This window comes from Salvelinus sp. IW2-2015, unplaced genomic scaffold (assembly GCF_002910315.2).
Source record: "Salvelinus sp. IW2-2015 unplaced genomic scaffold, ASM291031v2 Un_scaffold1678, whole genome shotgun sequence".
Lineage (NCBI taxonomy): Eukaryota > Metazoa > Chordata > Actinopteri > Salmoniformes > Salmonidae > Salvelinus > Salvelinus sp. IW2-2015.
In genome coordinates this window covers 90608-114936 of record NW_019943080.1, presented here as the reverse complement: position 1 = coordinate 114936, position 24329 = coordinate 90608, and the positions used below count along the sequence as shown (strand labels likewise).

Sequence of the window (24329 nt, the reverse complement as noted above, 5' to 3'; positions counted from 1 at the left end):
GGAGCCAGGAGGTTAGTAATCAAAGACTATGCTCAGCTAGAAGCTGTTCTCACTTAGTTATGACTGTTGGGGGTCATGCAGAAACAGTTAGAAACAGTTATTTTTAGACATCATATTTTCCAGAGGGCACAGCGCCGCCTCAAGGGGTATGTTATGTATCAACAGCACTGTGTCCTCTCAAGGCCATTAGTGCCTTTGTTAGAAACGATAGTTCTTAAATCTCGACGATGACAGAAGGTAGGCTAATCACTTCACGTCATCCCAGAACCCAGAACCAAATCGTGCAGTTTATGTTAATCTCTGTGTCATAAGAGACAAATACGATGCGTAATCGATTTAACTGGATAAACCATGAAAATATTATACCAATACAAGAGATATTAACTATGGCGGTAACGTGAAGGCCCTTTTCGTAGATCAAAGCTCCACACACACACACCATGTTGAAGTTGGGAGGTTGTGAGGAAGAGAGCACCAGGGTTTGACTGGCTGGGCGCGATTAGAGTTCAGGTCACGCAGGGGCTTTTCCTTCGCAGAGAGAATGATACTATTATCTGAAAACACTGGGATTTTACATTGTTGTTTCACTCTGTTTCCTACAATAGATTGGTCATATTTTCGTTGAGTCCAACATGTTTCCTGTCTCCATTTTGTTACAAGAAGCATGGTGGGATAATCTGCATAAGTGGTATTTCATAACTGTTTTCTATAAATAGAATTGTCTAATCACAACATTCTTCCATCTCCCCCTGTTGTGTTTCCGCTGTGTACGGATGTGCATCAAGTGGAAACCACGTGTTTGATGTATCTGATACCATTCCACTTATTCCGCTTCAGCCATTACCGCGTGCCCGTCCTCCCCGATTAAGGTGCCACCAACCTCCTGTGGTGTGAATGTGCGTTACTGCGTGTGAGCGTTTGGGAGGTTATGTGTGTACTAGGGATGTTGCAATGTTTCTGTGTCTGGTGGGGCAGCCTCCTCCTCGCAGACAGAGGCAGGCAGCTCCCAGACATCCCTTGGCCTTTGGAATGGCAGCAGCACATTATGATGTCATGGGTGTAGGCTGTGCCAGTGCAGTAATATCCACAACCTACGGTAACGACTTGAGCAGGATCACTCTTCTGTGGATGAGGGAGAGGAAGATGGAGGAGGGTCTGAGTGGGGAGGGGGGCAAGGGGATGGGATGAGACCCCTGGGTTAAATTAGAGTACTTCATGCAGTCTGGTTGGGTCAAGTCTAACCGGGAGAATGTGCTAAAGGCATCTCCTCTTTTCTCTCTTTCTTGTTCTCTCTCTCTCTTGCTCTCTCTGTCTCTGTCTCTCTATCGCTCTCTTCAATTCAATTCAGAGGGATTTATTGGCWTGGGAAACATAAGTTTACATTGCCAAAGCATGTGAAATAGATAATAAACAAAAGTGACAAACAAACGTGACATAAACAATCAGAAACGAACACTCTCTCTCTCTTCAGAAACAGCACTAGCTCTGTTTATCTTCTTCTGTGGCTGGAAACAGCTGTCTTCCCGACATCTTCTCTCTTTTTACAGAGGAAATTGCATTGCCGGCACTGGGCTGTAGTCAGCCCTGTACAGGACCACCACCATGTACTGTAGGTAGACCACAGACAGAGACTGTTCCCCAAATGGCACTATATTCCCTATATAGTGCACTTCTTTTGACCAGTGCCCATAGGAAATGGCCTGCCGTTTGGGATGCAACCAGACACATGGACACGATACTAGACTAGATACACATGTGCAATCAGTGTATATCTATGCACGGATACTGGGTGTCAGCATCAAAGAGCAGGGTGATCCTATCCCTCTCAGGAGTCTCAAGTCTTTCGTCTTTTTCCCTTACCTACTCATTATTGTGTCCTTGGAAGCTTTGAATTCAAACGCTATGGGTTTGTGGGATACTAGGGAGCTTTGACTTTAAACGCTATGAGTTTGTGGGATACTAGCTAAGCCTCATGGAACACTACATGAAAAATGGAACTTCTCTCTCACTGTTGCAGCATGGGTTTTCCTTCCTTCGGATTCCTTACGTCCTACTCACCAAATTAGGGTCTGGCTTATTAGCTAACCTTCTCCATATGCCTTTCTCCTTATGCGAGAGACGTGGAGGTGGTGGTGAGGTTTTGAAAGGTGTGTATGTCTGGAGCAGTTGGAATGGGGGCCGGGGGCTTGGCGTTCTGGACGGATCTTCTTTCAAAGTGCCCCCTCCACCACTGGATTCCTGTGGTCAGGTCTGGGCTGGGACCACAGGACAACTCAGCTAGGCTCAGCTAGGCTCACAGAGGGAAGATTCCCTTTGAACTGGCTGCCTGCTGCTGTGATGACTTTAACAACGTTTTGAACAGTACACACACACACACACACACACACACACACAAACATCTTAATTTTTTGGGGGGGAAAGTGACAGATTATTTTCAATACTCGATTACGTTGGTTGGAGTCCACCCTAACAGAGTCAGAGGGCTCTGGTCAAAAGTAGTGCGCTATATAGGGACTAGGTTGCTATTTGGGACACAACCAGAGTGTTGCAGAGAGTTGCACCATACTCTGAGGTTTGACTGTGGTACAGGCAGGAAAGTCCCTCTGGTTTGCAGGAGCTCATGGATATTTGTGTGGAATTACATTTTGAGGTTGCAGGAAGGCTAGGAGCCCACTGGGCACAAACTGGTTGATTCAACATTGTTTCAATATAACTAAACATATTGTGACGTGGAATCTACGTGGAAAATACATTGGATACGAAATAAGTCATTCACGTGAACAGCTGTTTTTGAGGGTGCAATTTCAACCACGAGATGATGTCATCATGGTAACTTAATTTCAACATAGATAAACCTTGTATAAAATACAATGATTTTGTAGCTTTAAAACCTCATCAGATGTTCCAAGTTATATCTACTGAGCAGCACCTTCTGCTACCCTTTGGTCTCCCATCCAGGGTTTTAACCAAGCACCGTCTGCTTAGCTATGACATTAGTCACTGACTTTGACCAATGTGCTATTGTGAGAATGATTGTTAAGAGATCTCCACTTAAAAACTAGATAGATTCACTGTTGCTATCGAAGTCATTCCAAAGGGTAGGGTTAACAGAGTAAATGTATAGCATTGCTCATATATCATCAATGATACTATTTAGGCCTGTATATTATTTGCAAAGTCATCAACCCAGAATTCAACAAAAAAATATGGTTTCAAGTTCTGGTTGATTTAATGATGTTTAGTGATATTGAATTGTAGTCAACACAACCAAATATCAACATAGCCTATTAACTTGTCGACAAGTTAAAAAATGATATGTTGGATTCACGTCTCCAACTCAACCAAATATAAAAGTTAAAGAATGGGATTAAGCCAGTGGCTCAGATGGAACTATACAAGCAGTAGATTAATCTCCTTTAAATGTTGATATTTGGCTTGCTTTGTCAACCAAACACAATAAAATATTACATTTGTAATACACTAAATAGRCTAAAGTTAAAGATGTACTATGCATAAATCGCTCCGCCATTTCCTGGTTGCTTGAATTCTAATAGTTAGCTTAATTTCAGTTGATGTGACATAACAAGCAAGTGTAGAGAATCATTGTACCATATAAACCGCTGTGAAGTACATTTTCACTAACCCAAAATATTGTATTTTCAGCTGTTTGAAGCTGGTGTAACAAAACTAAAGTAAAAGACGCAAAAATGAAGCATAAGAATGGCACGTATAGAAATAGCGCACATAGAACAGATCTACAGCTTCTTAGACTTACTTTCAATGAGAATGACATCTATAACTCACATTTCTAGTTGAATTTGGTCAGGTCGCCTAAAAAGTTACATACTGCAGTTTTAAGAACATTCTTGCAAACTAATGTAACATTCAACCTTAAAATGAGTAACACATCCATAGCCAACATTTTGAGGTTACTTAATGTAACTGTACATTTCTCCTTATGTAATCATATAAAATGTGCATGTTTAAGATAGCATGCATAGGTCATCGCAGGTCTGTGGAGATCTTCATAATTGCTGTGCAGAATCTTGAACAGCATTGATCACTTGCACCATGTATTTTTCATGTAATCTCAACTGCAATCCAGGTCATTTGGTTCTGCTATTAGATGAAGCACGGTGGTAACCCATTAATATGTTGTATAAATAAATAAAGTATCTGACATTGTATTCCCATTTTATTTTTGCTGTGCTTTTTAAATGGTTGAAAGCACAGTGATAGATAGACCTTTGGAAATTCAACAAACTTTCGGTTGTCTTTATGAGTGGTGTGAACGTAGGTTGTAATCATTGATCAACGGCTCAACCAAATATTACCCAATTATTCACGTTGAAATGACGTGGTGTGCACAGTGAGGGGGTTAAGTGAACCATAGGGGAAGTGAAATGAGACGGAAAGTGCTGACAAAGTGACTCCTCCACTCCTCTGACATCAGCAGTAGTCAGAGCGAGATCGAAATAGAAGTGGAAATTACCCATGAGTGGACTGTCAAATGATCAGTCTTGGGTTGCAAAGTAGGCTTAAGGACAACGAGGCAGGCAGGTAGAGGTGTAAATGGTGATCAAATGTATTTACACAGCGCTGGTGATGATGGTGATAAATGTACAATTCAATTATATTTACAAATATATATATCAATACAAACTTCTGACTTTATATGTCAGCATTCCAAAGAAAAGGCAGAACCTCTCCTAACAGTACAAGGCATAGGTGGGGTCTCCTCGGCTCAAATGCGGCTACCGCAATGAGATACCAAATGTGAACTGACGAGAACATCCCAAAACAGGCACTTATAAACAGGCACTTATTTGGCTACGTCTATTCTGGTGCGCAGGCCAGGTACATCTATGCGCGTTCACAGTGACAACACAGAGACTGAGAAGCTCTCAGGAGTAAACAGCACACAAATAAGCCTACGTGTTACGGGGGGGGGGGGATAGAGCGCAGCTTCGTGAGTGTTGTGAACGCTCATGTGCACTACAAACATCCCTCCCACTCAGGGGGGTGAGAAAAGGCTGCAGTAAACGGTAAGGGAAAGGAATGGTGAAACGCTAACAACTACAGTAGTATAATATGGCTTTAACAAATATCCTTTTGAACCTGTGACAGCAACAACAAACATTTCAGCAAGGAAACAAAGCTTTCTCCACTGGCGGGAGTCTTGCCTATAGTGTGTCTTCGTCACAGGGGCGCTTTTGTCCGTTTCGTTTGCCCCTTAGTCTATTTCTCCTATTTCTATGATCAGAGAGCACTGAAAAGACCTGGGGAGTTGAGTCAGGATAGCCTCACAGATATATGTGGAATGAGATTTTGAGAAGTTGGAGGAAGGATAGGAAGGGTAACTGAAACACAGAGAGGCGACATGAGACAGAAAGCACCTACAGTACAAAGTGAATCCAACTTCTACCCACCACCCTCTCCTCTGTGATCACTCTGAGTTGAGTCAGGAGGACAGAGTGTTTGAGAGATGCCACTCAGCTGGAACTAATGGCCTAAACTGTGTGCAGCGTTTATTGGACAATCATTTTATGTATCTTCTCTGACCACGCTAACCTCTGTCAACACATTCGACAGTTCTAAAGAGGCGTGTGTGTTTGTGGTGTTGGGGGTCATCTTTTGTTTGTTTGCTATGCCACAAACTCCCGCTGGGAGAATCGTACATATGTCTCTGTCACCGCCAAGGCCAGGACCAGGCTTCCATACAGCTACAGAGAGGAGAGGAGGGACTGTGGGAGCATAGTGAAGGCAGGTCCATCTGGCTCTCTCTCCCCCAGGCTATAGCTAGTCCTCATTATGGGTTCGTCTTTACGGGCCCAGAACGATAGGTTTTAGTGCTTTTCTGAGCAGAGCAGTTATTTTTTGAAAAGCCCAGGTCAAGTTGAAGAGCATGACTGAACAGATACAGCGTGTCTCTACGCACATGGAACGTCAATAACTCTGTGAGGTTCTTTGTGTGACCCACCTGACTGAACAAGGATTCTTCCATTCCATTCTTCCATTGCATTATTTTAAGGCAGTCATTCAACTGACCACTTTGATACTGTTCAAGAGTACTCAAGACTTCAACTTGAATGGTCTGGGCTGGAGGCTGAACACAAACAGTGTTCTCCTCGCTGTGACTTTGGGATATGAAGTCTACAGTACGAGCGTACGTAGTTCGTTGTACTGTCTCTGTACAATAAGCCATTTTGTTTGATCCTTAGTGTGGTTCACGTAGCCGAGTGTTGTTTATGTGTGAGGGAGTGTGGCGGATCTATTTATGTATATGTCAATGTGTTAGTGTGTATGTGCATGCAGTGAGTGTGTGTGTGTGTGTAGGTATGAAGTTAAAGGGGGGTGTGGGGGTTGCATGCTCTGTCTCTGATGCAGCTGCAGTGAGCCCCTAGCCTTTCCTCTGGATAGAAGTGGTTTCCTCCTCAATACAATGGGGACTCTGTTGGTTGGGTTGTTTAAACAGGGGCCCTCATCCCTTGGTGCCTTTTGTGCTGCACTCTCTTACTCTTTTACGTTCCGACCCTCACAGGGACAGACGGGTGTAAATCCAGTTGAAGGACTAATGGGTTATGGCTTTAACACTACGTTTGCGTTCCAAACGGCACACCATTCCCGATTCAGAGCTGTTGTTTTGAGGTTAGTTAAAGTAATGTCCGTCAATTCTAGTCCGGAATTCCACATTTGGGTGACATTCCAGGGCCTTTAGTTCCAGATAGACAGTTCTCCTGGTTCTGTTGTGTTTTTCCCTCCAGGCTCCAGCAGATCTCTAGCTGACACTCTGACTGACTGTGCAGGGTGCCGAAAGGGCCGGCGGGCCATGACCTGACTTACTGAGGCATTAATCGACCTGCATTCCTGGCATACCATACGTATATCCTCTGGTCTGGGGCTTCCCTCTGGACGGCCTGAGGGYAACAAACAGGACGTCTGTTGACCATGCTGGAATGAACGAATGCCTGATTCATGATCAGTTGTAGTGGCCATTTTGTTTATTTTTCATCTCATAACCTTTTTAATTTCTCTGTTTCCTGTGTCAAAACATTGGTTGGTTAGCCAGTAGTCGTGTTTTGTCAAGGGGGGGCATTCTAGGACATTGTTGTGTGATAAGGTCATTGGTATGTTTTGGACATTCACAACAAGAGTGACCCAAGGGGCGAAACTGGTTGAAATGACATCAATACAACCAGTTGGATGTTATCTAGTTGTAATCGCATCATTTCAACGTGTTCTGCCCGCTTGGAAATGCCACCACTAGGGTTTAGATTCACGTTGGAGGTTTGCGCATCTGGCTCCTTCACAAAGCCCCTGAGTCGCAGACACTGCTTTACATTTCCCACCCTGGCCAGATCATAACAAGCCTGGTCCGGCTTCAAAGAACCTTATTATGATAATTGTCTGGAAACTCATCTCGGCAGGACTCAACAGGCTATGGACGGCATAGATCATTCTTCTCATGTCCCCGATCCAGACCCATTGGAGGAAAAATACATAAATACACTCACGCAGTTTTGAGCGGCAGCCATAGCTCAATTACTTGTTGTTTTGCTCCAAAAAGGTTGCTTGCCATCACATCCAGTTTTTATGGCTTGTTTCATGAATTAACAAACAGTTGAGGGGCAGCCATACCTCAGTTATTATTTTGTATTTATTTTTCTGAAATGGTTGTCAGATATCACACCAAGTCTTTACGTCTACATAACGTATGTCTCAGATTGGCYGTGGAGGTCTAGACGTTTGCCTCTTTGGGTCTCCATTGGCAAGCGGCGACTGGTAGAGAACTTATACAAACGTCTGAGAGCCAGAAGGCACAGGGGAGATGAGGGGGTTTTCGGGCCAGGCTTCTAGACCTGGGTTCAAATAATTTCAAATACTTTTTCTGTCCTGGATTGAGCTTGTCTTTTACAGTGGAACCAATAGAAAAGACATGAACTTGCAAACCCCGCCCACCTGGCACTCCAGGCAGGGTACATCAAACGCTGAAAGTGTTTGAGCGATTTTCAATATTATTTGAACCCAGGTCTTCAGAGGGGAAAGTGATGCGCTGAGCAACAGTCAGCCCTGGCTCCTGCGCTGCAGGGAGAGCAGAGCCGACTGTAGGACAGACTCACAGTCACACCACAGCTGGAAAGCCTGTTGCTGCTAACTGCCGCATCAAGATGGTGTCATGGGGATTTTACACGCTTGTGTTTTAACGCTTTTCAGGCCATCAATTCAGCTATTATGTTGCTTAGTAGCATGGATTCATTGTCTGCAGAGAAGCAGATCAGTGTTAGATCATTCATTTTCCTTGATACCAACTGTTTATACATTATATGTAACCTATTAAATTCATTTTTTATATTCKTTTTTTATTTTTACTTTGTMTTTTAATTACTGCAGTGGGCTAAATCAGGGTCACACAGTGTTTCTTGYTAGTCTTAAACACATCTACTTTGAAACAAAAGTACACACCTCACACACATGGTTATGGACTGAAGAAAAGAAGACACCTGTACCATGTCAGATATAGAGTTGAAATAWATTACATTTTGAATTTGCATCCCAATATTACACTTTATATACATCACAGACGACAGAAATATAACAAAACCATTGGACATAGAAACACCAGATTTTTGTCAGGTTTWAAAAAAAKWWRWWTTTTTATTAATTAGGAAATGATGACAAAAATGGATAACATTCCACCCATGAGGCCACTGGAGGGTCAGTTGACTACAGGAAAGGGGGTATGTACAGATCAGTACTATCATTAGTTGTCATTACTGTAAGTTGTTTGGGACAATGGGATTGGAATGTTTTATTGTCCTGGTGGTTCAGAGAATGTGGTTCTGTCATTGGATTTAGCTAGCATGTTAATGAACACCTCAGTTAGCTCAGGCTTGTTATGTTAATACCTTAATGTGGCTGCCGAGCCTGTTTTAGTTGGTTCTGTCAACAAGAACCTCCAGGGGGGAGAGATGGGGTCCTATGTCATCCTGCCAACACTCCTCCCCCAATACTCCACCTCTTTCTCCCCCTCTCTTCTCTCTTTTCATCCTCTCGTCTCCCCTTCTCACTCCGCTCCCATTTTTCTCCTACTCTACCCCTCCCCTCTCACTCTCTCTCTCTCACCTCCCTTCTATCCCCCCTCTGTCTCTCTGGGTGAGGTGGCAGTAGGCTAGCTGGTTGGTGGGCCATGGCCCCGGCAGTTCTCCAGTCTCTTTGTGCTGATTGCTCTGGCTCTGTTGGTCTTTGTTGTGACTGCCTGTTTCGGGTTACCTTGTGAAGAGCGCCAGGCGGATCAGATGTCGGCGCAGAGAAAGGGGGCAGCGTTTTCTCACACTCCTCTCTGGCTCTGCCTCTCTTCATTTAATTCAACAGGTCTTTTACCTGAGAGCATGAAAACAGTGATGGCATTTTTCAAACACACACACACTTTAAAGTACTTTTTGGGGTATCTTTACTTTACTATTTATATTTTTGACTACTTTTYCTTCACTACATTCCTTAAGAAAATATTATACTTTTTACATTTTCGCTGACACCCAAAAGTACTCATTACATTTTGGACAGGAAAATGGCCCAATTCACTCACTTATCAAGAGAACATCCCTGGTCATCCCTATTGCCTCTGATCTGGTGGACTCGCTAAACACACATACTTCATTTGTAAATGAGGGCGGCAGGTATCCTAGTGGTTAGAGTGTTGAACTAGTAACCGAAAGGTTGCAAGATCGAATTCCCGAGCTGACAAGGTAAAAATCTGTCGTTCTGCCCCTGAACAAGGCAGTTAACCCACTGTTCCTAGGCTGTCATTGAAAATAAGAATTTGTTCTTAACTGACTTGCCTAGTTAAATAAAGGTAAAAAAAAATTCAGAGTGTGCCTATGGCTATCCGTACATTTAAAAAACAAGAAKATGGTGCCGTCTTGTTTGCTTAATATAAGTAATTTGAAATGATTTATACATTTACTTTTGATAATTAAGTATATTTTAAACCAAATACGTTCAGACTTTCACTCAAGTAAAGTTTTACTGGGTGACTTTTACTTGAGTCATTTTCTATCAAGGTATCTTTACTTTTACTCAAGTAGTACAATTGGGTACTTTTTCCACCACTGCACACACACCACAGGAGGTTGGTGGCACCTTAATTGGGGAGGAACAGGCTCATGGTAACGACTGGAGCGGAATGGGTGGAATGGTATCAAATACATCAAACACATGGTTTCCATGTTGTTGATGCCATTCCATTGTCCGTTCCAGCCATTATTATGATCCGTCCTCCCCTCAGCAGCTCCTCTGACACACACACACACACACACACACACACACACACACACACACACACACACACACACACACACACACACACACACACACACACACACACACACACACACACACACACCACACACACACAGCCCCCTCAGCAAACACGTAATAACATCTACAAACAAAAAACTCATTACTCAAGGCTGTTAATTTACTGAAGAGTCAAGGAGTCCCCTGGTCCCATGACGATGACGGTGACAGCTGAGGTTCCTGTCCTGTCCGCTTTCATTGTCCCAGGGTGTGTGCGAGTGTGTGTCTGTCCTCTTTCATTGTACTTTGCTCACAGGGAGGAGGACAAGGCAGACAATAGTGTTGGCAGTGATGTTAACTAGGGTAAAAGACTACAGTGTAGCTAGCAGCAGTGCACTGCAGATGTGTAGGGATGGAATCTTACAGAGATGGAGCCTAACAATACATTGTCACTGATTCACTTACATGACATTGAATTACATTGTCCACCTATGTTACAGCCACTGCGTGTAATTATTCTTGGTACAAACAGCTTATCTATGCATTACCTCAAGTATGGGAGTCTGTAGGACAAGGGGTTGGAGGAGAGGGAGAGAGAGGGGTAGAGTGAGAGGGAGAGGAGGTGAGAGGTATTAGGAAAAAGGGGAGAGGAAGGGAAAGAGTGGAGGGGGAGGAGGGGAGACGGGGGGGGGAGGAGAGAGGGGAAAGGAGAGACAGGGGAGGGGGGGGCAGAAGAGAGAGGGGAGAAGGGAGGGTTAGGAGGCTGCCTTTCCTTGCCCTGGGGAGGGAACAGCCTATATTCTCAGATTCTTCTCCCACTTGTTATTTAAGGGGGGAGTCATTTATCTTGAGCCAAATACAGACTACTCTACTCACTAAAAACTGATTCACCGCCCAAACTCAATACATAGGGTTTGCTTTTCTCATCCACTGTGCCTAAGATGTGCTCAGTAAAAAGGGCTTAAGAAAACAGTCAGTCCAGGTCTAGGCCATATTTATGTTGTTTTCTTTGCCTCCTCAGTCTTGGATTCTTCTTGGATCTAGTTTCTGTCAGGGATCAACGGCGAGAGGTTTTCCATCCTTACCAGCCAATACCCTTTCATTAAAGTGTAGCAGGAGCAAGCCTATAGTTTCTCTCTCTAGGGGTACATTTCTCAGACGCAGTCTAGGGCAGTCGTTTTTACAGTGGGATTGCTTTCAAAGGGAAAGTCACCAGTTGGCACTTGGCAGGGAGGGAGGCCATTCTCTTGCAAGGCATTTTTATGCGGGATTGTCACATAAAAACACCTTCGGACCACAAGTAGCTCATCCTACCAGATGAGGAGGCGGTCAGACAGTCAGACGGTCGGGGTTGGTGGTGGAGTGTCTGTGCTGTATAATTCTCCATCAATCCACTGGATATGAGCTGCCTCCAAAAGGGTTCTTCGGCTGTCCTCATAGGAGAACCATTTTTGGTTCCAGGCAGAACCCTATTTGGTTTCAGGTAGAACCCTTTTGGGTTCATGTAGAAGCCTCTGTAGAAAGGGTTCTGCATGGAACCCAAAAGAGTTCTACCTGGAACCAAAAAAGGGTCTTCAAAGGGTTCTCCCATCGAGGGGCACATCGGGAATTCAACAGATTTGTTTGTTACCGATTTGTTTGCCAATATCTATTTGCAAGCCAGAAATCGGGCAATTACTGTAGTTTTAAATGTATAGGTCCATTATCATTTCTACATACTTTCTATCTGGTTTTAGACGGTCAAGTGTCGCCTGGTCTTTAACCCAAAATAAGGATTTTTACTTTGTAAGATCTGGTATGCATCAGCAATGTCTGGGCAGAGATATTGTACTAAACACCGTAGCTAGATGTAAAATTGCGTGACTAAAACCTACAGATTTCTTGAGTTATCTAAGATTTCCAAACTCGGTCCTTTTTATGTTTTTTGCCGTAGTACTACACATTGAATTGAAATAATCAAAGCTTGATGATGAGTTGGTTATTTGAATCAGCTTTGTAGTGCTAGGGTAAAACCAAAACGTGAAACCAGGAGGGACCCCATGAACGAGTTTGAGAAACCCTGGTCTAGTGTTCAAACTACATTACAGTTCTCAGCAATCTTAGAAAATCTTGACTCAACTCAAATGGATTTAATCAGTTTGGCTGTGGGACTGGGATCCAGTTTTCAGTCTAGAATCTAGATGATCAAAATTTTGACGATTCATCACATTGAATGTTGGKCAGCCTATGGATCTAAAACAGAGAGACGATCCCACCCACTATATATACAGTTGAAGTCGGAGTTTACATACACCTTAGCCAAATACATTTAAACTCAGTTTTTCACAATWCCTGACATTTAATCCTAGTAAAAATGCCCTGTCTTAGGTCAGTTAGGAGCACCACTTTATTTTAAGAAAGTGAAATGTCAGAATAATAGTAGAGAGAATAATGTATTTCAGCTTTCATTTCTTTCATCACATTCCCAGTGGGTCAGAAGTTTACAAACACTCAGTTAGTATTTGGTAGCATTGCCTTTAAATTGTTTAACTTGGTTCAAACGTTTCGGGTAGCCTACCACAAGCTTCCCACAACAAGGTGGGTGAATTTTGGCTCATTCCTCCTGACAGAGCTGGTGTAACGGAGTCGGGTTTGTAGGCCTCCTTGCTCGCACACACTTTTTCAGTTCTGCCCACAAATTGTCTATAGAATTGAGGTCAGGGCTTTGTGATGGCCACTCCAATACCTTGACTTAGTTGTCCTTAAGCCATTTTGCCACAACTTTGAAAGTATGCTTGGGGTCATTGTCCATTTGGAAGACCCATTTGCMACCAAGCCTTAACTTCCTGTCTGATGTCTTGAGATGTTGCTTCAATATATCCACATAATTGTCCTCCCTCATGATGCCATCTATTTTGTGAAGTGCACCAGTCCCTCCTGCAGCAAAGCATCCCCACAACATGATGCTGTCACCCCCATGCTTTGCCTTGCCACGGTTGGATGGTGTCTGCGCTTGCAAAGCTTCACCCTTTTCCTCCTAACTTAACGATGGTCATTATGGCCAAACAGTTCTATTTTTGTTTCATCAGAACCAGAGGACATTTCTCCAAAAAGTACGATCTTTGTCCCCATGTGCAGTTGGAAACCGTAGTCTGGGTTTTTTATGCGGTTTTGGAGCAGTGACGATATTTATGTCGATATAGGACTCGTTTTACTGTGGATATAGATACTTTTGTACCTGTTTCCTCCAGCATCTTCACAAGATCCTTGCTGTTGTTCTGGGATTGATTTGCACTTTTTGCACCAAAGTACGTTCATCTCTAGGAGACAGAACGCGTCTCCTTCCTGAGCTGCATGACGGCTGCGTGGTCCCATGATGTTTTACTTGGTACTATTGTTTGTACAGATGAACGTGGTACCTTCAGGTGTTTGTAAATTGCTCCCAAGGATGAACCAGACTTGTGGAGGTATACAATTTTTTTTCTGAGGTCTTGGCTGATTTCTTTTGATTTTCCGATGATGTCAAGCAAAGCACTGATGTTGAAGGTAGGCCTTGAAATACATCCACAGGTACACCTCCAATTGACTCAAATGATGTAAACTAGTCTATCAGAAGCTTCTAAAGCCATTACATAATTTTCTGGAATTTTCCAAGCTGTTTAAAGGCACAGTCAACTTAGTGTATGTAAACGTCTGACCCACTGGAATTGTGTTACAGTGAGATATAAGTTAAATAATCTGTCTGTAAACAATTGTTGGAAAAATGACTTGTGTCATGCACAAAGTAGAGTCCTAACCGACTTGTCAAAACTATAGTTTGTTAACAAGTCATTTGTGGAGTGGTTGAAATACAAGTTAATGACTCCAACCTAAGTGTAACTTCCGACTTCAATGTATATATACTGTATATATGTCTGCTTAGCCAGTACTTAATGAGAGCGTTCAGTAAAACTCCCAGATTGACATGGATTTAGCTCAAACATGGAGCTCATTATTGGGCTTGTTTGTGTTTGAGAATATACTACAGAGATCTTGGTGAAATAAACTGATGTCTGATATCTGGACACAAACCAGCAACACAATCAAACCGAGTTTGGAAACCCGCTGTAGGGAATAGGGTGCCATTTGGGAGTGTAGCCTATGAGTAATGGACCTATATGGTTCAGTGCAGATATCTGTCCTTTGTTATCTCTGTAGGTGTTGAATCTGTGGGAAAGTAGCTGAGAAACGTCCTGTTGGTCCGCCGTGTTTTTCTCAGTAGTTTATTTGGGAGCTTCTGGCTGCTTTAAGGCCCTACATCCTGTCCTACGGGCTGCTCTGGCTCAGACAAGGCTACTAGTCTGGCTGCTTTAAGGCCCTACGATAGACATCCTGTCCTACGGGATGCTCTGGCTCAGACAAGGCTACTAGTCTGACTGCTTTGCAGGTCCTAAACTGAACTAGAGGATAAGTGGAAATCAGTGAGGCAGACTCAGCAAGAGAACTGGCTGGAGTAACAGGGCACATGAAGTTCCCTGTTGATTATGACGTCCGAGCTGAGTCTCTGTGGTGCTGAGCTGGGACTGTTCTCTCTCTTTCTCAAGCTGATCATTAGTCAGATACTGCTGGAGATAATACAACTTTAAGAGAATAAATGCCTGTTCACAGATCTGTTTTGCTAGCCTGCCAACTCCTATGGTCACCAGGCTATGAGATTAAAGGTTGGATGTGTATATTTGTACAGTTTTTGTGTTGTTACCAGGCTCAGGCCCTGTGTGTGCCTTGTTTGATCAACGGGGAAACATATTGGTCCTGCCCACTGGCTATTGTCCTGCAATATGCTATTGGGYAAAAAATAGCTCAAATGTCAAAGGATGAGAATGGCATTGACTTCACAGAATCAACACAAAGCTGTGTATTCACTCCTTTGTCAGGCCGATCAATCTCAGGTCAAACAAGACAGACCTTTGCRGGGTTTGCTAGTGGGCAGCGTGAAACTATGACAAGCACCACATTTTTGGAGTTTTCTTTCTGCATCACTGTATTTTTCCTCATTCCAAAACTATCAGGAGAGGTGCTAACTCTGTTGGAACAGTATTCTTTTGCGAGCCTAAAAAAAAAATATCCTACTTTAATACTTTTCTTAGCTTCTTCTTGTAAACACAGGATGTAGAAAGTAAAATGAAGTTAGCTAAATTGGGTTATGTTGCTCCAATTACCCAAATCTAGCTCGAGGCAACCACTCCGTATCAGTGTGTGTGTGTTGCAGTCAGGGGGCCTGGAGAAACAGTAGAGACACTCCTAGTCTTCCTCTGGTCTGTCATGCTTTTAAAGCAACATTATAAACTTGGTGGTTCGAGCCCTGAATGCTGATTGGCTGAAAGCCGTGGTATATTAGACCGTATAGTACGGGTATGACAAAAACATACGTTTTACTGTTCTAATTATATTGGTAACCAGTTTATAAGGCACCTCTGGGGTTTGTGGTATTTGGCTAATATACCACGGCTAAGGGCTGCATCCAGGCACTCCGCGTTGCATCGTGCATGGGAATAGTCCTTAGCCGTGGTATATTGGCAATATATCACACCCCCACGAGCCTTACTGCTTAATTTTACAGCTGCACACACACATATACATGTACCTGTATGTACAGTACACACATACACACAGCTGTGTGTGTTCTACCCAGTTTTAACCYTTAGGGGAGAAACAAACCTGAACATAAACCTGAACATCGAGCTGTCTGGTGGGTTTTCATGTTAGAGATCATGGCGCCGCCATCAGGAACAGGAACGAGTAGATAAGTAGCCTAATATCTTTTGTTTTTCTTTGTAAAAAGGTTCATGTTTGGATAATAAAAACATATTCATATGACACAATGAACAAACGTTATGCCCCGCCCCCTTGCTTTAAATATTCTACTGTGCAATGTTCTTTACCAGAAAGCTGACAGAGATTTTCATGTTGTTATTCAGGGAACACATTTTGCTCTTTAGGATTTAAACTAATAACTACAATACAGGAAGCTATCTCTCTCTCTCTSWGYYGASWGWGWSTCTCTSWGWSTCTCTCTCTTTTRAGGGCTAGTGCAGAGTAGGCTGTGTGTACTACATAATTAAATTAGGAGAGTAGTGAACCCTGCTCTGTGCCTGTATTGTGCCCGGAGGTTCTTCCTTAATCTGCACGGCTAGTTGAGGCTGAACGTGGCAGGAAAACAAAGAGGAATAGGTTCTGGGCTGACGCTAGCCTGATCCCAGATCTGGAGTTGGCAAGACAGCATAAACAGACCTGGGACTAGGCTTGGCMGTGGCAGATCCTGGATCAGATGTGAGGTTGTTTGTTCGATCTTAACGTCATCYCATGTAGGTTCATTATCACTGGGTTGTTTGCATTGGAGCCGGACTTATTTCACATGATGAACTGTACTGGGAACTGTGGTAGTGACACCCACTCAGCAAACATTCGTAGTTCTCTCATCCTTACAGGATTAACAATGAAGAAATACAGACTATTTACGTTGACAGAGTGTCTGTCTGGATCCGCCAATGAAGCCCATAAATACTGTTTAGACCACTCAATCCTACTGTATCTTTCCCCCCCAAGAAGCTGACAGACGCCGTATACAACGTTACTGTACTGAACTGGTGGTAAACCACAAGTGTCATCAGCTTTATTTGTTACTGTCTGAGATTCTGAAATATTTCAAGTTTTAAAGTATTGTTGGATATCAAACTTTGTGGTCAGTTGTCCCATCCTGTTTCTGACATTTGGAATGAATGAGATGGAGCTCACATGGCGACAGCCCTCCGAGGGGGAGAGGGAGAGGGAGAGAGGAGAAATAAAGAGAGAGAAAGAGAGAGAGAGAGGAGAAATAAAGAGAGAAAGAGAGAGAGAGAGGAGAAATAAAGAGAGAAGGAGAGAGAGAGAGCAGAAATAAAGAGAGAAGGAGAGAGAGAGAGGAGAAATAAAGAGAGAAGGAGAGAGAGAAAGAGGAGAAAAACGGAGAAGGAGAGGGAGAGCGAGAGAGAGAGGAGAAAGAGAAGAAAGGGAGAGACTGTGGTAGGTAACATTCTCCCCCCAAGAGAGAAAAGAAGGGAAGGAAAGGAAAGCGGGAGTGAGAGAATTTAGAGCAAATTTGTACCGTTATGAACAGGACACATTCCTTGTGTAATTCTGGACATCTGGAATGCTCGTGTTTTTTTCGGAGCGGTGTAGGTTTTGGTCCTATCTAGTGGACTACTTTTGACCAGAGCCAATGGGTAGCGCACTAAATAGGGAATAGGGTGCCATTTGGAAGGCAATGTTTTGTCAAAGAAGCCTAATGTAACAGATTCTCACTGATCACTCCACTTCAGTCCTTCAGGTCCGAGAACCCTACAGTAGTTCTTCTCAGAGACTTTTCCTGTGAGTCAAATAATTGTTCATTTTTAGAGGCTTTCAGATAGATTTCCCCCCCCTCAGGCAGGCAGCTTTGCATTCTTTTATTTGTCATTTATTTTCAGAAAGTTTAACGAGTACTCTGTAGACGTTCAAAGGATCAGTGATTATAGTTGCCGTTTCTGTCAGTGTGGTTTTAAACAAAGCCGGCAAATGTAGAGTAAAGTTGAGTCGCTATGTGATTTCTGCTTTAGATTGTGTGTTTAGGAGCAGCGTCTTATCGAAGTCTGACTCCCAGCAGACATCTGAGTCAATGACACCCTCAGCAGTAGCCTGGAAATCCAGTCTGTACGCTGCTCCATTTCATGTTCCGTCAAAATTTCCAGGCTACTTCAGCAATACTGCACAGAAAAGAAGCAATGTACCACAGTCCTCATCCAGCCCCTCAGACAACCAGTCCAACATGACTCATGCTGCACACGTATTGCTGATGGAAAGATCCAATCACCCCCACTGCATTGTGGGAAATAAATACAAATAACACTTTATATGTGATATTCCACTGCTATGAATCATTGTAGGGATAGGAATAGCATAGGGAAGTCCATGGGGGCCTGATGATACTACACCACATGCTGGCACTATTGATATAATGGTTTTTGGTTCATTGGTACATTTCATCTTGTATACTTACAAGATGGTTGAATGGTTTACATCCTATCTCCTAGCCTCCTTCTCAACCACGTTGGAAGTCTCTCACCTCAGACTTTCTTTCAAGGAGGCGGCGAGGAGTAAGGAAAGATGAACGAGGAAAGATGAATTGAGAAAGAGCCTGTGTGTGCTAGGAGGTGAGGCCAGGGGTAAGTTGTAGCGGAGGGTCACAGGTCAAGCTGACAGGCAGTTTGTGGTGTGTGTGTCTGTGTGTGTATGTATTGGTGTGTGTGCATATGTGTGGTTTGGCTGTGGGGCTCTGTCTATGTGGGATGTAAAATGAGGGGCCCTGAGTCTGAGCCGGACTGAGAAAACAGATCAAACCTTCATGYTCTCTTCAAAGAGAAATGCTGAGGCGATCAGTTACACATGACCGGGTGGCGAGGAGAGGAGCTAGCTGTAACTAACAGCCTCGTATTGTTGCACTTCCTGGTGTTGAAGAGATTTCAGAGTTGACCACTGACCTCTGTTTATGGTCTCATGACTCATGGTAGGAAGTCTTTACCCAGAGGCAGAGGCCCATGTCATAGAACGAACACACACACACGCGCCTGTGTTATACTGTATGGCGCGTGTGTTAAAGCTCACGACGGTGGAGCAGAGACATAAAATGGGATAGTTGTCAAACAACAAATTAGCGCAATCATGCTAAATGTCTTAATTTGAGCCTCAGCAGTAAAACATTTGGCCGTCGCCTGTGGGCTGTTCTCCTCTCTCATGTTGTGTGGTGTTAAGTGTTTTTATGGCTGGATAAGTGATAGCAATAAGATAGTAAGTAGCAAGTAATAATAGCCATTTCCTTTCTGTTTTAGAGAGAGGCTGTAGCTACTAGCTAGCCGGTGGTTAAAAGTGCAGTGTAGTCACTACTGAAAGATTCAGACGATTATTACGACCAACCGCAGAGAACGGRTGCTTCCCAAATGGAACCCTATTCCCTATTTAGTGCACTACTTTTGGGGCTCTGTCAAAAGTAGTGCGCTAAATAGGGAATAGGGTGCCTTTTGGGGTGCAGAGGAGGGTTTTGGATGAGCTCATGCAACAGGATGCTACAAGTCAAGACAGGAAGTGAAGTCATAGGCCCCATAAAAACACTAAATTGGCCTCTAAAAACACAACATACTGACGCATGATGATCAGCCCTAAAACTGCCATGAAATGATCAATTATGATGAAATGATTAATGAGTGATTCAACAAAGATGTGTGCTCTGAAATTTGCACTGGGGTGTGTCTGATGAAATCTTGTCTGTCTTGTGTTTCAGAATTCCATGAACCTTCCTCCCGACAAAGCCAGACTCCTCAGACAGTATGATAATGACAAGAAATGGGACCTCATCTGTGACCAGGTAAACTCCTTTAAATGCGACAACACATGTAGGCTACTACAAGTGAACAATCCCACAGCTACACAGCTACACCTCTACAAACACACACATCTAGTCTGTTCGAACACCAATAGCTGTGAAGCAATGTTGATAGATTAGATAGAAAGAAACATTTTGTTGCAGTGTAGGTTTAGTCTTTTCTCCATAATGGTTTGAACCCTATTCCGTTACACTGCTCACTCTGTCCACCCTCTTCCCCGTGTGTTATATTAGGAACGGTTTCAAGTGAAGAATCCTCCTCACACCTACATCTCCAAGCTACGGGGCTACTTAGACCCAGGAGTCACACGCAAGAAGTTCCGAAGGCGGGTCCAGGAATCCACTAAAGTTCTGAGAGAACTGGAGATCTCGCTGAGGACCAATCACATAGGGTGATGATCTATTCTCATCCATCCCCTCCTCTCTTCTGTCAACCAATGAGAGTCAGAGTACTGGAAATCCCCAATATTACTGTTCCTTCTCACATGACGTTTACAAGAATTGATGTGTCTTCTACGAATACCACACTGTAACGTTACCCCTGGGGCGGGGCACAGCTACAAGAATAATGGCTACTATGGAAGTGAAAGGCCGGTGGGAAATCAACTCCCTTATTATTTTCCCCTACAACAACCAATTCCATTATCTCCCCTTTAAGAATTACCCTTTTTTCCCCTTTAAGAGAGAAAGGGCCTTTCTGTGCTCTTCCTCTTTCGCTTCCTGTCCTAGGGACCAACAGCTTGTTTTCCTGATGCCCAGATCATTCCTATTGTTCTGTACTGCCACCCTCCCCAGCCTGCTTTACTTCATAGTGGAGTCTTCCTCTTCACAATGCCCAGATGGTAGTCATTGTACTGTAATGCTAGGAAAGGAATGGTCCACTGCACCATAACATAGCACTGAGCAGGAAGCTTAGTTGTGTACGCCAGAGGGACAGTAAGCATGGCCTACCAACGATGAACCCTGAGGAAACAAACAKACAAATATGCACACACACACAAAATTTGGTCAAACCTCTATTCAGCCCTTCCTTCTTCACTATCATCCTCAAATGTCTCCTTGATGTCACACAGATACTTACTGTAACTCTGACGGAAGTGCGTCAGAGATGTCCCCCGCCCTTTAAATCAAACTCAAATATACTCTCGTATTAAAAAGAGTTCTTTGTGATTTTTCATTGTATTCAGGGCATACCTCCAATAATAACTCCTATAATAGTCTGTGTTCTAATGTCTTTCCCAGAAAGACACACAGGCAGGAAAAGACAGAGGCTATTTTGAGACGGAGGCTTTGGTTTGGTTGGTAAATTCAGTGGAACAGAGCCCTGTTTATTGTGTCCGAATCCTGGCCCTCGACGACATGTTATTCCTCAGATTGCCAAAACAATCTGAAAAAGCATCTGGTTGGACAGGAAAAGAAGGGGGAGAGAGAGAGAGAGAGGGGGGGGCTGGTAGACAGGAAACTGATGATCAGGCGCGCCTCCCCCTCCTCCCTTTTTCTACTCCCTCCGCCCCAATCTCAATGCTTCTCACTATTTCCTCTCTTTCTCTGCTCACCTCTCTCTTCCTCACACACGGGCCTCTCTCCCGCCTTTCTGCCTTACCTTTGGCTATCCAGAGTCTTGTGTTACCAAACAGTCTCCTGCCCCAGTAACCTCCCTAACCAGCATATTGGGGATATTTTGTAACCTTTGTAACCTTTACACCAATTCCACTCCCCTGCATTTTACTAAGGGGGAAGCAGGGGTTTTGGGACTAAGGGGGAAAGGAAGACCGAGGGCTTGATTGTTCAATCCGTATCGCTGATGTTCAGCGCTATAGCGAGAATGAAATTGAAAGGCAATGTTCCCGCYTTTGCGGAGACCGCATCCACGATAAACGRTGCATATGCCGGCTCAATCGGAAATGACCTTTCAATTGAAATCGRGCTGTGGCGCGGAACTTCAGCGATACGGATTGAATCGAGCCCTAAATACCATGACTGTCAGGGACTCGAACTTGYGTCCAGTCTTCACTCTCTCTCAGCCATACCATATGCCTTCCACATTCTTTCTCTCATCGCAATGGGAATTCATTTGTTTGGACTTTCTTTCCCCCTTCCAGAGAACTAGAGTTAAATAGAGAGGAAATCTGAAGCCTTGCTCACTCGCGTTTACTTTCCGTTGCTGCCTTGCCAAGTCTTTTCTCTCTCCGTCAGGGGTGTAGTGGGGGTGTAGGGGACCCCATTCTGAGCAGACTTTAGTCTACAAGATGTAGACTCAAATATGTTGGCTTTTGCAGCTCTTAGGAATGTGTGTGTTCAGGTTTCAGTCTGCCCCTTGTCTCTCTTTCCTGCCTCTCTGTACCTCTGACTATTAGGGCTATTATCATTTTCCATGCATCATAACATAGGGCCAGGAGTTTTTCCTGAACATGTGAACTCACCAGGAAAAACTATGGAGTAATGCCCAGAGTTTTTCCTTGTTCAGGTCATGTGGGGGAAAAGTCCTGGCCCTACCTAGGGATGATCCGTGACTAGCAGATAAGGGTGTTAGGCCTTGAATACTCTGCCCTGCTAACCCCTCTCTGTGTCCCATGTCACCCAGGTGGGTCCGGGAGTTCCTCAATGATGAAAACAGAGGTCTGGATATCCTGGTGGAGTACCTCTCCTTTGCACAGTGTGCTGTCATGTGAGTACACACGCCCTAAGCTTAGCACATCTCTTCAGAAGAGACTAGAGGTAGTTCGCTACCCAACCAGATTGGTACTGGATCCGAGAAGTGTTGATCCCAACAGATAGGAGCTAAGGTCACACTGTCTGTGAAAAGGGGCAACAGCAAACTGGATGGATTCCTTATAGCATTGTGTTCCTTTGAATGTGCCTGAATGTGCTTGTATGCCCCATATGCTGCGTACWTGGCAGACTGAATGAGTGGTTGGACTTGATTGGGAACCATGTGTCTGTTCTGTTATATCGCCATGCTGGCACATCATGGGCCTGAATGGGAATGACTGAGCCTGTCAACTCTGTGTTGCACTAAGCTTGACTGTGCAGCGTTTTACTGTGCAGTTCTTCTGTATAACATAACCTTTGACCTTTTACCGAGCTGCATTCCTAACCTAATCTACCTCGACCTCTGTCTGTCCATCATCTGTATGTCTATCCATCTGTCTACCCGTCTGTCCATCCGTCCGTCCGTCGGCCTATCTGTCTGTCCGTGGCCCAGGTTGAATTTTGAGGGTCTGGATAATGGGGAGGAGGGCTCCCTGGACAAGGCTACTTCCTGGAGTAGGTCTATAGAGGATCTACACCAGAGTGGCACTCAGCCTTTCTGCAACACGCTGGTCCGCTCGGCGCGCCAGTCTGTGCTCCGGTACGTATCATCTGCTACCGCGTTGCTGCTGCTGTCGCTGCTGTTACTGTGCCTCGCTCATCTAACCCCCTGGCCCTGACGTATGTTAGCATGTTAGCATGTCAGGTAGCAATARAAACATATGTTAGCATGTCAGCCAGTTGTTTGCTATGACGATGATGCCATGATGTAGAGCGGTCTGGGTCTGGAGAGGATGTGAAAGGATCGATGAAGAGTGATGAATGATTCGTCACTCCCGACCTCACTGCAGGGGTTTGTGGGTTAAACGATCTGCAAGGACAGGGACAGAGACAGAGAGGTGATTTCTGACCCCTGCACTGTGCGTTTCCTTACATGTTTGATGGTCTTCCTCGTTCTAGGTGTGTTCCACTGTCCTGTACTGTCTAGCTCCAGGTGGGCCTCCTGCTCTGCGATTCTCCGTCTAGTGAGCTTTTCACACACAGAGAGAGGAGAAAAAATAGGGTGTGATAGGAATAAGAAATATATAAATGTACCACAAAACATAAACCTGAATCATTTTGAGATTAGAATATTTTTATTCAGGCTCTCCCTGCGTCAGAGCCTGGACTCGAACCCAGAATCTCTAGTGGCACAGCTAGCACTGTGATGCAGTGCCTTAGACCACTGCGCCACTAGAGATTCTGGGTTCGAGTCCAGGCTCTGACGCAGACCAGCGTCGTCCGGGTTAGGCTGGTAGGCTGGTTCCACTAGCGACTCCTGCCAACGCATTGCACGCTGACACGGTCGCCAGGTGTACGGTGTTTCCTCTGACACATTGGTGCAGCTGGCTTCCGGGTTAAGTGGGCATTGTTGCTTGGTTGGGTTGGGTTGTGTTTTGGAGGACGCGAGGCTGTTGAACTTCGCCTCTCCCAAGTCTGTACTGGAGTTGCAGCAATGAGACAAGACTGTAACTACCAATTGGATACCACGAAATTGGGGAGAAAAAGGGGTATACAATTTTTAAATAATAATATATATATATTTTTTATCAACAGACAAAAATTGACATGTCTGTAGAATGTCTGTAGAATGTAAAAATGTACATTCCTGTAGTAAACCATGTCTGTTGGTTTACTACGGGAAGAAATGCTTGAGAAACTTATGATTCAGTTTTCAAAAAAGACAAAAAGGTAAGACAAGCAGAAAACACAGACACATGAAAAGATGAAAAAGAGAGAGAGCTAAGAGGATGTGGAGGAGAGACTGTTCTGTAACAAGCAGACCTCAGTCTGGGGACAAACGGATGTCATGCAAGAAACCAACGGCTTC

The 24329-nt window shown here is 44.1% G+C and overlaps 1 protein-coding gene across 5 annotated transcripts in view; it reads left to right on the top strand.

Annotated features, from left to right (window-relative positions):
• fmnl3 (formin-like 3) overlaps positions 1-24329 on the top strand; it is a 48815-nt gene that overhangs the window by 5317 nt on the left and 19169 nt on the right. For 4 of the 5 annotated variants that reach the window (XM_024139097.2, XM_024139098.2, XM_024139095.2 and 1 more), the window contains exons 2-5: positions 19607-19690; positions 19943-20100; positions 22293-22376; positions 22914-23060. In XM_024139097.2, coding sequence (XP_023994865.1) covers positions 19607-19690; positions 19943-20100; positions 22293-22376; positions 22914-23060 — 473 coding nt within the window. The remainder of the gene's footprint in view (positions 1-19606; positions 19691-19942; positions 20101-22292; positions 22377-22913; positions 23061-24329) is intronic. The other variant, XM_024139099.2, reaches the window with a different exon arrangement.